At 43.3% G+C, this 17,392-nt stretch overlaps 1 protein-coding gene across 1 annotated transcript; it reads left to right on the top strand.

Annotated features, from left to right (window-relative positions):
- Window positions 1-7,385: 7,385 nt before the first annotated feature.
- On the top strand, window positions 7,386-15,064 carry CPHXL (cytoplasmic polyadenylated homeobox like). Its single transcript, XM_032284800.1, is given in 3 exon segments — window positions 7,386-7,410; window positions 10,383-10,576; window positions 14,111-15,064. Coding segments are annotated over 3 exon segments (1,173 nt in total).
- The last annotated feature ends 2,328 nt before the right edge of the window (window positions 15,065-17,392 follow it).

Here is a 17,392-nt window from a genome sequence, read left to right as displayed (position 1 = left end):
AAGTCTTAAGATGATGAAATAAAAGAAACTGTATACATTGTATGTAATAAAGAGACTATTCTGGGACTTTTCATACTTTGAGTTTTTTAGCAATAAGTTGTGACTGAAATGAAAACCTACTTATATTTCTTCCTATATCACCCAGACATTAAGAGATCTCAGATGTTTAAACAGCCAGATTTCATGGTACAAATACTGTCCCCTTATATGGAATTTAATACAAAAGCCACCCAAAAAAATCTTGGAAGATCTGCACAATGTCACAACATTTATTATTGTTATATTATTACTATTTTGAGACACAGTCTCGCTCTGTCACTCAGGCTGGAGTGCAGTGTCATGATCTCGGCTCACTACAACCTCCACCTCTCGAGATTAGGTGATTCTCCAGTCTCAGCCTCCTGAGTAGCTGGGACTACAGGCGTGTGCCACCACGCGTGGCTGATTTTTGTATTTTTAGTAGAGACCAGGTTTCACCATGTTGGTCAGGCTGGTCTTGAACTCCTGACCTCATGATCCGCCTGCCTCAGGCTCCCAAAGTCCTGGGATTATAGGCGTGAGTCACCACGCCCAGCCAACATTTATTATTAAAATGGAAATGTAACTTTAAATTCTGTGATAATAGTTACAATGTTAATGATACATTAAAAACAAATATTCTCTTTGAATTATAGTTAAATATTCTAAGAAAAACATATTAATAATTCTCAATTTTATTAAAATTTATATATGCTGTTATTTTTAACCTAGTGTAATGAAACTATTACCAATAAAACAATAATAATAATTAATAGCTTTAAATATTTATTAATATGATAATAGGTTTCAATAAAAACACTGAATATTATATTAGTGATTGATAAAATATTGAATTTTAATTGTAACTTAATTTAATCTTTTCTAAGGTCTTAGTAATATATATATAGAAATCATGAACCAGGTCCCTTGGCCAATACATAAATTAATGCTCATTAAAGGGTTGGAATTTTCTGATTAACTGAGAAAAGAAAGTGAACATTTAGGAATGAACGGATTTTTTCAAGTTATATTTTAATATCTTTTTATTGTGCACATTATTAATTCACTCTTGTGAATAAATTCCTATTTGTTAGTAACCTTATTTGCAAAATTTAAGATAGTCACAAAATCTATTCCACGTTATCTGTTCTTTGCCCATCAAAGCACACTGTATTTGGGTATTTATGCCATCATGAACTCTGCTTACCCTTTTTTTTTTTTTTTTTTTGAGGCGAAGTCTTATTCTGTTGCCCAGGCTGGAGTGCAATGGCACAATCTCAGCTCATTGCAACCTCTGCTTCCCGGGTTCAAGCGATTCTCCAGTCTCAGCCTCCTGAGTAGCTGGGACTACAAGCGTGTGCCACCACACCTGGCTAATTCTTGTATTTTTAGTAGAGACGGGGTTTCACTCCATTGGCCAGGCTGATCTTGAACTCCTGACCTCATGATCCATGACCTCTTGATCCACTCCCTCAGCCTCCTAAAGTGCTGGGATTACAGGCTTGACCCACTGCACCCGCCCTTGACTCAGCTATTTTAATTGAAAACTTGTGACCTGTGTCCTATAGGATTTGTTGCTGTTGCTGTTTTTAATGTATAATTTTTTTTTTGTTATGTTGTTACAGGGTCTCACTATATTCCCCAGACTGGTCTTGAACTCCTGACCTCAAGCAGTCCTCCCACCTTGGCATCACACCATGCCCAATATCGTGTTGACAACTGTTAATACTATTGATTTTTAATTTTATAATAGTGTACTGCATTTCAATTTACTTGCATTTTATGGAATTTGGCAAGATTCCTTGTATTTCTCACAATTTCCTCTGCATATTCACTTAAGCAGATAGTGAAATATTTCGTGAACTTTCATATAATGTGTTCTGTTTGATTGTATCCTTTTATTTTACAACAGCGTTATTGAGATTAAATACTCATATCCCAAATGTCACCCTTCTCAAAAGTACATGTCAGCGGGTTTTAATATACTCACAAAGTTGTGCAACTCTTACAGCTATTGAATTTTGGAGTACTCTGTCATGGCTACAAATAACCCAGTCAAAAAATTACCCTCTTTTTTTTTTTTTTTTTTTGAGACGGAGTTTTACTCATGTTACCCAGGCTGGAGTGCAATGGCGCGATCTCGGCTCACCGAAACCTCCGCCTCCTGGGTTCAGGCAATTCTCCTACCTCAGTCTCCTGAGTAGCTGGGATTACAGGCACGCACCACCATGCCCAGCTAATGTTTTGTATTTTTAGTAGAGACGGGGTTTCACCATGTTGACCAGGATGGTCTCGATCTCTTGACCTCGTGATCCACCCGCCTAGGCCTCCCAAAGTGCTGGGATTACAGGCTTGAGCCACCGCGCCCGGCCCAAAATTACCCTCTTTAATTTACATACACCTGGTAGTTATGCCAAAGAGGAGTCACTGTTCTGTGCTGTATGAATGAGCACAGCATCAACAGCAGTGACGGTCCCCAAGTTAGAGTTTAGAATACATATGATTATTTTCTCTTTTTTTCTTTTTTTCTTTTTATTTTATTTTAGAGACAGGGTCTCACTCTGCTTGCCCAAGCTGGAGTGCAGTGGTGTGATCATAGGTCACCGCAGCCCCAAACTCCTGGTCTTCAGCAATCCTCCCACCTCAGCTTCCTGGGACAGTAACGACCACATTCAGCTAGTTATCTTTGTTATTCTTTTTAGTAAAAATGAGGTATTGCTATGATTCCCAGGCTGGAATCTAACTCCCAGGCTCAAGCAATCCTCCTGCCTCAGCCTCCAAAAATGCTGGGATAGCAGGCATGAGACACTGTGCCTAGCCACATGATTACTTTTTTTATGTCCTTGGAACATAGGAATGCACACATTTTCACATGAAACAATGTTGTTTGTAATAAAGAAACTAAGAAGCACATTTATACTTTCGTTCTATCTTGGTGGTCTACAAATGAGCTGTCATTGAATTCTAATATAATAGTTTGATATATTCTAAATTTTGATAATTTAGATTTAACAACACTAATAACAAAACCATTCCATGTATCAGTTCTATGCTAGAAGGAACCATCCACAAACATTTATTAATAAATAACATTGTTTCTAGTCATTTTTTTCCTTAAGTAAAATTGAAGAACTAGAGAAGAAACTCAAAAGTGGAAAAAAGGTTTACCCTCCTAGAGGAGAAAAAAGTCCTCCTATTTCAAACAACTGTGGACACACAAGTGTTTTGCAGATTGTTTATGATCCCCTGAGAAACTTTATAATGAGGAAAGTCAGCCACCGTTCACAGATGAGAATGACTTACATAGTCAGCCCTTTACCCAAAGCATGTCAAATGAATATGATTGCAAACATTCAAACACACACACACTGCCATATTAGATGCAATGCGTACGTTGTCATTTTACTGTTTCCATATTCATTGCTTAAACATTTATTTTCAGAGTAAAACCAAAGTGATTTTGTTCTGGATTAACTACTTTTTCAGTGCCATGAATGTTTCATACAAAATGTATTTCATGTTAGAAGTGCATATTTCCTATCAGTTTCACATCCTCTTTGAAATAGTCTGAAATATGCTATAGGACAAGCGCTGCGGCAGGTGAATGTGGGGTTACTGTTCAGTCTTTCCTACCTACTCACCCTCTCCACGGTGACATGGGGCAGTGAGGGAGGCTCAGCTCTTCCCAGTCCCAAGCACTGTGGGGCAGACAGTAAAACAGTTTCTGGGACTGGGCTGGTTGATGTGAGAGGAGGTGGCAATGGGTGGAGGAGAATGTGGGAAAGAGAAGGAGACATCTGTTTCTGAAGGAGGAGACAGGTCAGACATCAGGAGCCACTGGGAAGGGAGTGGCCCACAGGGGAATGGCTGAGGGCTCCCCACCTGCCTGGACACGGGCCCTTCCCTTGGCTCAAGATTCTGGGTGCCCCAGCCCAGGCCCCCCTCATCCTTCAGTCGGGCTCACTGTGGCTCCATTATTTTCTAACAAAATTTTCTTCCTCTTTTCTGTTTTTACCCTTGGTTCATCCTGAAGAGACAAAACCATGAGAGCTCCAGCAGATGGGCTGCCAATATTTTCAACTGTAGGGCATGTGGACAGATAAATAAACAAAATGTTTAACTTAGCGCACTTGATTCTGTCTTTGTATTTGATACAACTGTGTCAGGATAGGAATTCACATTCACTTGCGAGGTCTCAATAGTCTATTTTTGACACACCCTGATGCAATTTGGGAAGGGTTGGTGGAAGGAAATTTGTTATTCTGGGGCTGGGATTGAGTGGTTGAGTCTGGGAGTCGGGACTTGTGGAATCTAAGGAAATCATAGGTAGAGTTTGGGTGGAAGTGTTTAGACATTTTGGGGTTGGAGAATCCTACAATTGGAGCATATGAAGCGACAGGGTCCCTTCTGGGCTCTGGACTCTCCTCAAGGAGACTTCAGGCCCCCTCAAAAGTCCCTCCAGTTATACCTTATGCATCCTTACCTAAGGGAGCAGGTAATTGGAATTGTACCCCTCAGGCTCACGATGGAAGCAGAAATTTCGTGAAAATTATAAGTGGTAGTCAGTATTCTGTGGGAATACCACATGGCTCACAATGCTGGCTACTGTCCCCAGCATTCCTTGGTCCCTCTGGGGAAGTATCAGGGGTTCTGTTAATAGAGATCTAGGGTAAACGACAGGTCAAGTGCCAGGACTAGAGCCAGCCTTCTTTCTGCTCCCAAGTGAGTGCTAGCGGGTGGCCACCCCTCTCTCTCACTGGCCCAGGGTGGACTTGGGGAATTGGAGATCTTAATCCTTCACTGCGAAGCTGTCTCCTTCATTCTGTGGATCAACATAGCAGCAGCTGAGGAAGAGGAGGCTATATTTCCCATGTTCACATTGAGAACTAAAAATAAAATTCTAACCACCGCCCCACAACCAAGGCTGAACTGGACACCCTCTTGGCCAAGGACACCCCAGGAAAACCTCAAAGTCTGAGTTCCTGAGCATGATAGGATGGGAAGTCAGACATGCCTCATTAAACTCCTTTCCCTTTAATGATTTAGACACAACACCTGGCCGGCATTGATGTTAAGAAAGAGATCATACACTGGGCATGGTGACTCATGCCTGTAATTCCAGCACTTTGGGAGGCCAAGGCGGGCAGATCACCCAAGGTCGGGAGTTCAAGACCTGCCTGACCAACGTGGAGAAACCCCATCTCTACTAAAAATATTAGCTAGGCGTGGTGGCACATGCCTATAATCCCAGCTACTCAGGAGGCTGAGGCAGGGCAGTCGCTTGAACCCAGAAGGCAGAGGTCACAGTGAGCCAAAATCATGCCATTGCACTGCAGCCTGAGCAACAGAACCAAACTCCAAATCAAAAAAAAAAAAAAAAAAAGAGAGAGATCATAAAATTGACAGAACCGACTCTTGGTGGCAATAAGATACCAAATTATAAATAGGACCTAAAGCCATGCCAGGCAAGGGTCAAGCCCTGTGCACCTACACTCAAACAATCAACTGTGTTCTAATGCCACAAGGTTTTTCTTTTTCTCTAGAGGCTAAACAACACTGGCCTCGAGATGAGCAATGTTAAAACAATCCCAGTTCACCCACCAACAGGCACTAAATAACAACCCTCCCATTCTACAAGCAATAGCTGTAGCTTTGACTGGACAAGAGACTAATATCAGCAACTTTATCCTGATGAGAGACCACCGACCATTAATTGCTTCTGGCTGGTTTACAAAGGCTGTGCACTTGAATGCCTTCATGCCTCTGCTTCACCTTTTGACATATAGGGCCTAATTGTAATATACTTAAACATTAAGTTTCCACCCTAAAGTCAATGTGGGATGCATGTGAGCTGCATGTTTGTTCAGTACATGTGCATCAGGACCCCATTCATGAATATTCACAGCTCTTCCTGCAATTTGTTGAATATGTGTGTTTAGCCAACCCATTCAGCATAAATCCCTGTTCCATACTTCCCTCCCTTGAAGTAACTGCCTTTCAGGCTCTATAGGCAGTTACACTGCCTATTAGAATAGACACCTTGCAGGCTATAAACCTTTATAAGGAATAAAATATCCTTTCTAAATGTACATATGTGTAATTTTTTTCAATCGACAACTTCTACCAGAGAACTGTACAAGCAGTCATAGAACCCCAGTCTTAGTTCTAGATCCAACGCTCACCTTTGGTTAATCACATCACCTCTTGCATCCCTTTTGCTTTATAGTAAATGAATCTTTATATAGTAATGTCATCCTACATTCTTTTTCAGGATGGGTATAAATGTGAAGGATATTATATTTCTTCTTCTCAGAAAATGATGCACTTTTTAAAAATTGTTTGGCCAGCAACAATTTATCTAAAGCCTTTGAACTCACTTCTATAATTGTAGGGGCTGGGTAGGCAGGCATAAAGTCTGTAGGGCAGGCCCTTTGGAAAAGCAGTCAGAAATGCCTGAAACAGCAGCTGAGCACCGATAGGATTTTTTTAAATTTTTATATAAATAAGATGTGGTCTCACTGTGTGCATTAGGTAGTGCACACATTTTTTCCACAAGTAAAATGTCAACTTAAAAATTTTAGGTAGATGACCCTTATACTGGACTCACAGCTGCCATCTTACATTTCAAATTCAAGAGTCCAACTTCAAATCACCCACGTATACCCTAACACAATTTATCAGTAAAAAACCAGCAGCTGCTTAAACTTAGGTAGTTCAAGACCCAGGCTGGTCTTGAACTCTTAGGCTGAAGTGATCCTCCTGCCTCAGCCTCCCAAAGTGTGAGGATTACAGGCATGAGACACCACGCCCAGGCAGATGTGCTTTCCCACTTCCCTCCAGAGAAACCTCAGCTTTGCTCTTAAACCCACTGATTGAATTAAACCCACTCAGTTAATCCAAAATATTGTCCTTCACTGAAAGCCAACAGATTAAAAATGCCTTCACAGCAATGCCCAGATTCATGTTTTGTTGAAAAAAATAGGGAGTGTAGATCAGCCAAGTTGATGCTCTACATCGCAACTGATGAAAAAAGACGGGTTTCAAAAGAGCACAGGAAAACAAAAAATACAAAGTAAGGTAAGGATATTCCTATAATGTAGAAAGTAATGTGGCCAAACCAAAATAAAACAAGAGTCATATTTGCAAAGGTATTATTACAGAGACAAAATCACCAAGTAGGATCTATACTTCCACTTAATCTGATTACTTCAAGTTTCTTTCTAACGCTGTTAAATGTTTAACGAGGGGATTAAATTGAAAGGTATTTAAGAAAGGGGCGGGTCACCGAGACCGTATATAAAGCCTGTGTCTTCGGGAGCTGCTCAGTTGCCCACTGATCTCCGTGGAGTCTACATCTTCTGCCCAAGATGAGTTTGGAGGGCTCTTCAGGCGGTAAATTCCCATGAGCTTTTTCTCTGTTCTTTGATAATACTACATGCTTTGCTTTTTTTCAAAGTGTGTCAAAGTTTATAGCACAAACACAATTAGTTTGTTGGAGCAGCAGCTGTTTTTTACTGATAAATTGCGTTATGGCGTATGGGGTGCTTTGAAATTGAAGTCTTGAATTTCAAATGTAAGATGGCAGCCATGGGTCCCATACAAGGGTCATCTACCTAAAGTTTTGCTTTGTTTGTTTGTTTGTTTGTTTTGTTTTGTTTTGGTTTTTTGTTTTGTTTTGTTTTGTTTTGTTTTTTGAGACAGTCTTGCTCCGTCGCAGGCGGGGGCAGTGGCACAGTCTCGGCTCACTGCCACCTCCGCCTCCCGGGTTCAAGCGATTCTTCCGCCTCAGCCTCCCGCGTACTGGGACTACAGGCGCGTTCCAAAGGCCCAGCTAATTTTTGTATTTTTAGTAGAGACGAATTGTCACCATGTTGGCCAGGATGGTCTCGATTTCTTGACCTCGTGATCCGCCTGCCTCGGCCTCCCAAAGCGCGGGGATTACAGGCGTGAACCAGGGCACCCAGCCTCGCTAAAGTTTTAAAGTTGACCCTTTAAGTGTAGAAAAGAAAGTATGAACTACCTAATGCATCCTATTGAATTGTATTAAGATGTATTACTTTTCATTACAAAGTACCAGTTTCTCGGGTATCTTACTTAACCTTTTAGATTGTTTCATGACTTTTACTTCTTTTGTTAATTTTCCTGCTCCCTTACTGCTTCCTCTTTTGGTAGTTTTGAGCATTTTTTGTTAAGTTCTGTCTTTGGAAACTTAAGTTATTGATTATAATTTTCTGAAACGTACATTTAAGTGTTTATGTATCCAATTTAATATGACTTTGGCTGTATGCCTAAAGTAAAAACAGTAATAATAAACAAAGCAAGGAGGTTAGAGCAGGAGGATCGATTGAACCCAGGAGTTCAAAGCCAGCCTGGGCAACGTAGCAGGACATTACCTGTGCCAAAAAAAAAAAAAAGAAAAAATTAGGAAGTCACGGTGGTACATACCTATAGTCCCAGCTACTCCAAAGGCTGAGGTCCAAGAATTGCTTGAACCCTGTAGGCAGAGGTTGCAGTGAGCTGAGAACAGGCCACTGCACTCCAGCCTAGGCAACAGAGGGAGACTCAGTCTCAAAAATAAAGAAAAAAAGATTTAATTGAAATATACTGTGCAGGCCAAAAATAGCAAATATTTACATGTTTAATGTCATGAGTGTTCACAAACTAACTACATTCATGGAACTCAGAGGGCATTCAGATAAATAGAATTTAGTAGCACCCAGAGGCCTACACTGGCTTCCTTTCCGTCTCTGACTCTGTTCCCTCAGTAGTCAATATCCTGCCTTCCAATCAGTATAGATAAGTTTTTCCTGTCGTATACATTACAGTGATGAAATTATAAAATATTCTCCAACAGTTTTTTCTAATTTTAACAATAAATTCTCTAATCCAGATAGTAAATATATTACACTGTGTGGATCCTAGACAAATTTGAGCCTCAATGACTAATTCTGCAGTTGTGGCTTGAAAGGAGCCATAGACAATACATAAGTGAATGAATGTGACTGGTGTTTCAGTAAAACTCTCTAATTACAAAAACAGGCAACTGTTGTATCTGGCCCATAGGCCTAGAGTTAACCAATCCCTGCTTTCATTTGCAATTTTATTATTATGAGTAGCTATTATGTCAGGCCTTAATTTCATCTTAGGAAAGGGAGGGAATATATGGTGCTAACACTGTTTGGAAGTCTTCTTTAGTCTGCTTATTACCAATTGTTGGAAACAGATGCTCGGTGCCACAAAGAAAAATCAGCACTGAAACAAAGGATCTCTAAGCAAGCAATTTTCACTTCCTGCACTGCAGGAAGGGTACTCGCTACACATCTTGCCAGGAGAGTACAATGAACAAAGGAAAAGCAGACAAATTTACCCCTTAGGCATTTGGGATCATCCTTACTGCTCTGTCTGATCTCCATCAGCTGGAGCCAGACCTCACAATCTAAACTAAAACCCGATTGGCTAACAACTTAAAATTTTTTTAAACGGGCAGGGTGTGGTGGCTCAGCCTTTAATCCTAGCACTTTGGGAGGCCGAGGCAGGTGGATCACGAGGTCAAGATATCGAGACCATCCTGGCCAACATGATCTCTACTAAAATTACAAAAATTAGCCGGGTGTGGTGGCACATCCCTGTAATCCCAGCTACTCAGGGGGCTGAGGCAGGAGAATCGCTTGAACCTGGAAGGTGGAGGTTGCAGTGAGCCGGGATCAGGCCACTGCACTCTACCTTGGAGACAGAGTGAGACTCGATCGCAGCACAAAAAAAAAAAAAAATTTTTTTTGCAGAGTCTTGCTCTTTCGCCAGGCTGGAGTACAGTGGCACGATCTCGACTTACTGCAACCTCCATCTCCCAGATTCAAGCAATTCCCCTGCCTCAGCCTCCTGAGTAGCTTGGGACTACAGGCCCGCACCACCACACCAGGCTAATTTTTTCTATTTTATTAGAGATGGGGTTTCACCATGGCCAGGATGGTCTCGATATCCTGACCTCATGATCTGCCCACCTCGGCCTCCCAAAGTGCTGGGATTATAGGTGTAAGCCACCAGGCTGGGCAAAAAAAAAAAAAAAAAAAAAAAAAAACTTTTTTAAACAGGTAAGGGACATCAGCTGCGAGCTGGGACATGCCTATGAGCACATCCAGCACAGATATCTTGGTTAAAGTACAAGGACATAGAATGTATTACATGCCTGTAAGCATGGCATGTCTAACAGCTACATAGGATAGGATAACATGTCTAACAGCTACATAGGATAATAAAGAGTTATTAGCAAATTTATTCTTTAACAAGAAAGACAACTTTAAAGAGGAACTTTTCTACTTCCCACACCAATATTCTCCAATGCTCTTTGCTTACACTTTTGTCAGGTTTCCCAGCTGAAGAGGATCATCATAATAAAGAAAGACAAAGAAAGGAAAAGAGAAAAGCAAAACGCCGACACAAATTTTCTGAAGAATTATTGCAGGCACTTAAGGAAATATTTGGAGGAAACCCTTATCCAGATTTCAGCACGAGAATAACATTGGCCAACACATTTTCTTGTCCAGTAAATGTCATTAATGTAAGTTCAAGACCTCATATGTATATTTCATATATATGAAATATATTTATATTTTTTACATATATATAAAAATATATAATATAAATATATATATAATATATATATATTTTATATATATATTAAAAATATATATATATATATTTTTTTAGACAGGGTCTCACTCTCATCACCCAGGCTGATGTACAGTGGCACAATCACATCATGGCTCACTGTAGCCTCCACTTCCTGTACTCAGGTGATTCCCCCACCTCAGTCCCCTGAGTAGCTGGGACTACAGGCACACACCACCCTGCTGGGATTTGGATATTTTGTTAAAAAAAAAAAAAAAAAAAAATGGTGTCTCGCCATGTTGCCCAGGCTGGTCTTGAATTCCTGGGGTCTAAAGAGCCACCTGCCTCAGCAACCCAAACTCCTAGGATTACAGGTATGAGTCACTGTGTGCAGCTGTTTCCTAGCAAATTAAAGGGCAATAAGTAGAGATGGAGGTAGAATGCAGGGGACTAGATAGGAAGGTACAGAATTCAAAGAAATGGAAGAGCGCAATTAAAATATATACATATATACAGTTAATCCTCCATGTCCACTGGGTCTGCATGCACAGATTTAACCACAAATGAAAAATATTTGGAAAGTTAAAAAATGAAAATAGGATGGGAGCTGTGCTTACAAATCCAGCCCTGATCACATCACTGCATTCCAGCCTGTGTGACAGAGTGAGATCCTGTCTCAAAAAAAGCCAGGGGGGTGGCGGTGAGGGGCACAAATAACAATACAAAAATTTTTAAATGATACAAATAAGAAATATTTATGTAGAATTTGTGTTATATTAGGTATCAGGTTTGGTTTTGTTTTTGAGAGGGGGTCTCCCTCTGCCGCCAAGCTGGGGTGCGGTAGCACTATCTCAGCTCACTACAACCTCTACCTCCTGGGTTCAAGCAATTCTCCTGCCTCAGCCTCCTAAGTAGCTGGGACTACAGGCGAGTGCCACCACACCCAGATAATTTGTGTATTTTCGGTAGAGACCTTGTTGGCCAGGATGGTGTTGATCTCTTGATCTGATCTGCCTGCCTTGGCCTCCCAAAGTGTTGGGATTACAGGCGTGAGCCACCACACCCAGCCAGGTATCAGGTATTGTAAGTCATCTCTTGATGGTTTAAAGCATATGAGAGAACACGCATAGTATACATGCAAATACTACACCGTTTTATGTACATGAGGGCCTGGGACATCCTGAGACACTGGTAATCATAACCAATTTGAGAGAAAATTGTACACACGCACAACATGAAAAATATGAAGAATTAGGCAGTATGTAGCATTTCATCACATAAGAAAATAGTATCATATACTTGTGAAAATACAGTGGGTATGTATTATGAAAACTAGACTGCAGTCAGGCAAATTTGGAAGCAGTGGATGAGCTGATGCTGCTGTGGTCAGATGGTGGTGACAGTGGCTTGGGCCAGCTTGCTAGCTGTGCAGGTGGATAGGACTAATTAGACTGTAGATGTCTGAGATGGAACTGACAGAGTTTACTGTGTGTGGAATATGCCGTGAAAGATAAGGTGGACTCAAAGGTTACTTGGATGTTCGACTTAAGTCCATGGAAGATGAGAGTTGCCTTTTACTAAGGAGGAAAGCTAGGGAGGGGCAGGTGTGTCAGAAATCGAAATTTACATTTTGGACACATGAAGTTACAAATGTCAGGTAAACATCCACGTGGAAACACTAAGTGGACAGTGGAATGTGTGAGTCGGAAGGGCGGGGAGAGCACTTCGTTGAGATATAAATCTGACAGTTGTCTGCTAACGAGCTGACCGATGGGTGATAGCCCCTGGTAGCTTCAGGATGACAGCTGGAAAGATCCAGGCAGGATTAGGAAATTGGGACTTGAACCCCACCCTCCAACTTCTGGAAAGGAGGTAGGGCTAAAGGTTAAGGTGATCACCAATAGCCAATGGCTTAATCAATCATGACTGTAGAATAAAGCCTCCAGAAAAAGAAAACAAAAAGCCTGGGTGTGGGGAGGGTCCAGATAGTTGACTATGTGGAAGTTCCTGGAGGTGGTTTGTCCGGGGAGGGCAGGAAAGCTCTGCACCCCTTCCCTCACATCGCACCCTATGCATCTCTTATCTGTAACCTTCGTAATATCCTAGTAAACTGGTAAACCTAAGTATTTCACTTAGTTCTGTGAGCCACTCTGGTAAGTTAATCAAACCCAAAGAGGAGGCGAACAGGAGCCCTGACCTGAAGCCAGTCAGTCAAAAGTTTCAGAAGCCCAGACCTGCAACTGGCATCTGAAAGAGGGGCAGTCTTGCATGACTGAGCCCTGTGGGATCTGACAGTATTTCCAGTTACAAAGTGTCGGAAGTGAGTTGGAGGACACCCAGCTGAGGTGCACTGCAGAACTGATTGCCTGGTGTGTGGAAAAACACATTTGCTTGCACAAGTCTTTCTCTGTTGATTGTTGTGGTGTGAGAGCAGTGGAAAAATGATTTATTTTTTTCCCTCAGAGAGTCATACAACAAATATATGGTCAAACAATTGCACCCTTTAATTGTGACCTGTGAACAATGCATGTAAGAATTATGTGCATATAAGAAACAGAAACATAGGCTGAATGCGGTGGCTCACGCCTATAATCCCAGCACTTTGGGAGGCTGAGGCGGGCAGATCACTTGAGGTCAGGAGTTTGAGACCAGCCTGGCCAACACGGCGAAACCCCATCTCTACTAAAAATACAAAAAAATTAGCCAGGCATGATGGGGTACCTGTAATCCCAGCTACTCGGGAGGCTGAGACAGGAGAATGACTTGAACCTGGGAGGCGGAGGTTGTAGTCAGCTGAGATCATGCCATTGCACTGCAGCCTGGGTAACAAGGGTGAAATTCTGTCAGAAGAAAGAGAAAAAGAGAAAGGGAGAGAGGAAGGGAGAAAAGGAGAGAAAGAGAGACAAAGGAAGAAAGAGAGACAGAGAGAGGAAGGAAGGAGGGAGGGAAAAAAACGGAGGGAGGGAGGAAGGAAAGAAGGAAGGGAGGGAGGGAGGGAGGGAAAAAGGGAGTGAGAAAAAGAGAAACAGAAATGTGGGTGTCAGAAAATACATCAGTAATTCTCCTTGGTGGGAGAGTATGAGTAAAGTAGCAGGGTTGTGTGGACTATGCATGACTAGGTGGGACAGCTGGGAGCCTCTTTAGCAGAGTGGGTCTCTTAGTGAGCACGCAGGAGAACATTGCAAGTAGGTCAGAAACAGGTTGGGGAGAGGTTCTGGGAAGCCAAGGTTTACCTGTAAACCATGCTATCACTGTCTCCAATGAAGGTTAGGGTTCTAGAAATGTGCAATGCGTGGCCTGTGTTATCACATGGGCCTCCTGGGACAGATTACTTTTATTATTTATATGCTTTAATATCAACAGGCGAGTCAGAGACTCTGCTGGGAGAGGCTTACATAGAAAAATCCTCCTACATTAAGGAATGCATAGAAGAATATAATCAGATACGTAGGTTCGATAAAACAATATTATCTTTTCTCTCTAGAATTGGTTCCAGAATAAAAGAGCCAGACTTCCACCTGAAGAAAGACAAAGAATCTTTTTTCTTCAGAAAAACCGTGATTTCCTGGTAAAAGCCCATCCATTTTTAAGCTGCCAGGAGACCCAGGCTGCAGCTCCCAGCTATGCCACTGAGCAGAGCTTCTCTGATGCCCAGAGGGCTTTGATGGGTAGAGCTGGTTATTCCCCTCTGGAGCAACAGGGGATTCCTCATCAACAGATGGGCTACAATTGCTTCTCTTTGGAGAATCAAGAGACTCCTAGTCAACAGGTGGGCCCTCAATGCTCCTACCTGGAGAAACAAGGGATGGCCAGTCAACAGGTGGCCTCCCAGTGCTCCTATCTGGCCACAGGCACTGAAAAGCAACCAGACTGTGCTTTGGCGTATGGAGGTGATGCAGGAAGTGGGCATTCTACTGACTATCACTTTCTAAGATACAACTCTGAAGTATGCATTCATCCTCCTCCACCTTCTGTGCCATATTTTTATGGAGAAAGAACTGAAATCAGGGAAAGCCAGAATCCAAGTCCCTTCCTTTTGGATTATGCGCAAGGTGCATATGGGGTGAAGAGGCCTCAGGAAGAGTAGAAGATAAACCACTGTCGTTGCTCATTCTGTCTCTCACTGCTGCAAGAACAGCAGCAGAATGAATCGCAGTATCACCCACAGCAGCACCAACAGCCTCTGAATCGCCTACAGGGGATGATGTTCCAGCAACAGCTGCCGATGGACTTGGGTCCTTGGGGTCTAGGGAAGCAGTGGCCCTCTGCTCAGTCACAGCTGCAGAGTCAACTGCCTCAGGATAATGGAAAGCCCTTGTGCTCTCAGCTGCAGCACGTGCCTCCCCAAATAGCTGCTGACTCATGCCTGCTGCCTCTAGGGCAACATATGCAGGAAGAGGCTTCAGAGCAATCCAGGGCCCAAGTGCAGCAGTTTTAGGTTGAGGGGTCTACGAAGGCCGACCACAGGGACGCAAGGATGCAGCTCTGCAAAGTATTGCTAAGTGTCAGAGAACCATAGCCACAAGTCAGGGCCAGAGCCACCCACACAGCAGACCAAAGCGAAACTATCTCCAGAAGCCTCCGCATTAAAAGAAAAAAAAGGCAGGCCAGCCGAGGTGAGATTGAGCCTAAGAGCTCATTAGAAGAGCCTGGGCGACATGGTGAAACGTCATCTCTAAAAAAAACCACTTTTTAAAAAAATTAGCTGGGCGTGGTGGTGAGCTCCACCCCCTTTCTACACACACACACACACACACACACACATTTAAGCCAGCCACAATGGCATGTGCCTATAGTTCCATTTAATTGGGAGGCTGAAATAGAAGCATCACTTGAGCCTGGGAGGTGGAGGCTGCAGTGAACTGTGATCGCTCCACTGCACTCTGGCCTGAGTGACTGAGATCCTGCCTCACAACAAACAAAACTGTCAGGAAGGCTCCATGAGCTGTTGGTCCCTTCTTGCAGAGAGGCAGTGGCCACATGTGTTAGAGCTCCTGACCACATAGTTTATGGCGACCTGAAAAAGCCTGACTCGAGTTCCGGTCTGGCAGAGCGCGGGGAGAGACGCAGGGCGCCGCGAGCTCCCCCTGGGCCCTCCAGGCCCTCGGCCCCGGGCCGGCGGGTGAGCTGGAGTCCCCGGGACAGGCCGTGCCCGCTGCCCTTCAGACACCGGAGGCCTCCGCTGTGGCTGCCCACTGGCCTGGCCAGGCTCAGGCCTTGGAGCCGTGGCGAACCTCTCTACCCCACCCCACTTAGGTGACTGATGGCGGCGGTGGCTTCTCCCAGCCCGTACCCCAGCCTGGACCCCGCTGGCCACTGGGTCTCCCTGCCCAAGTGTGCTGCGCCGCCACGAAGCCCCAGCTGAGCTGCCCGGATGCAACGCCTTAGGGTGGCGACGGGAGTGGCGGCCAGGAAACATGGGGGCCGCTGGAATGCTGCACGGCTGAGGCCGTTTAGGTCATGGAGGGCCTGGGAAGGCGGCCTGAGGACGCAGGCTGGCCCGGCCGCATCTTTAGGCCACGGAGTCGTGCAGACCCGGGTCCCCAGTGACCGCTCTGTCCCCATTGGGCGAGACCTACCTAGTCCCGACCACGACGGACAAAGGCCTTAACAGGCGTGGGAGGTGAGCAAAGTTCCGAACGACTGCGGTGGAACGGGGTTAGTCTTCATTCTACCAGAGCCTGGTGTCGGAAGAGAGAAACGGTAGAATGACAGGCCACGTTTGGCCCGTTGGAAATGCCCACCACCCTCTGGGAAGATTTACTGGCCGTTTATGGAAGGCCTGCGTATATCATATGAAAAAACTCCACCCCAACCTTTTAATAGAAAACATTTCTCACATCTAGCCCTTCTAGATGTAAAGAGGTTGCCAACTTATGATAAAGTCAGAAAACCACACATCTTGTAAATTCTCATTTGTTTAAAAGAAATCATAGAAAACACACGTCTTCTGGAGATGACTTTTGGAAATGGGGTTGTTAGATGGCGATACGTCCACGTTTGTTCAGTGGGTTAGATGACATGGAGCTGGAAGACCTGAGAAGGAGAAGGAGGTTCTATGCCAGACTGGTCATATTTAGAAGACATTTTCATATTCTAGCCATTGTTTTGTGTGCATTTTATTCTTCACTACTGTATATATAGTTGACAATGCTAAACTTTTTTGAAACGTCTGTTTTTAGATGTTCTGAAGTGCCTGATGTTAAAATTAGAGGTGGTAAAATCACATTTTGTTTTCTGGGGGGAATGGCCAAATCACCTGTTGAGTAATACTCACTGTGTGTGCAGTGGTTCAGGGGAGGAGGGAGGAAGGGGAAGTGCAGAGAGTTCTATGCCACCCTGCTTACAGCAAGGCAAGATGAATTATTATATCTCTGCATTTTGTTTTACTTACCTGTGCATATAGTGTACATAAAGGACAAATGAGTCCTACCTTTAACAACATGTAGTCTTTCTAGAGGTTGCCAGTGTATGACAGAAGTTGAGTTAGTAACCTAATGTTTTGTGCATTTTGTTTTCCAAGTCTAGGAAAGATTGTCTTCTGAAAATTTAAGCATTCTTGCCCACTGGGTTGATGGAGATGGGAAGGGTTATAGGCCAGAATGTTCACATTTGGAAGGCTCTTTCAAATTATAACTGTTGTTACATGTTTGCAGTTTATTCAAGACTGCTGTGTACATAGTGGACAAATTAACTCCTTACTTGAAACATCTAGTCTATCTAGGTGTTTAGAAGTGCCTGATGTATGTTAAATGTAGAGGTAGTA

This window comes from Sapajus apella, unplaced genomic scaffold (assembly GCF_009761245.1).
Source record: "Sapajus apella isolate SASKATOON/1434 unplaced genomic scaffold, GSC_monkey_1.0 scaffold15, whole genome shotgun sequence".
In the NCBI taxonomy this organism is placed as follows: Eukaryota; Metazoa; Chordata; class Mammalia; order Primates; family Cebidae; genus Sapajus; species Sapajus apella.
The sequence above is the reverse complement of the archived record's forward strand: the minus strand, read 5'-3'. Positions and strand labels throughout refer to the sequence as shown.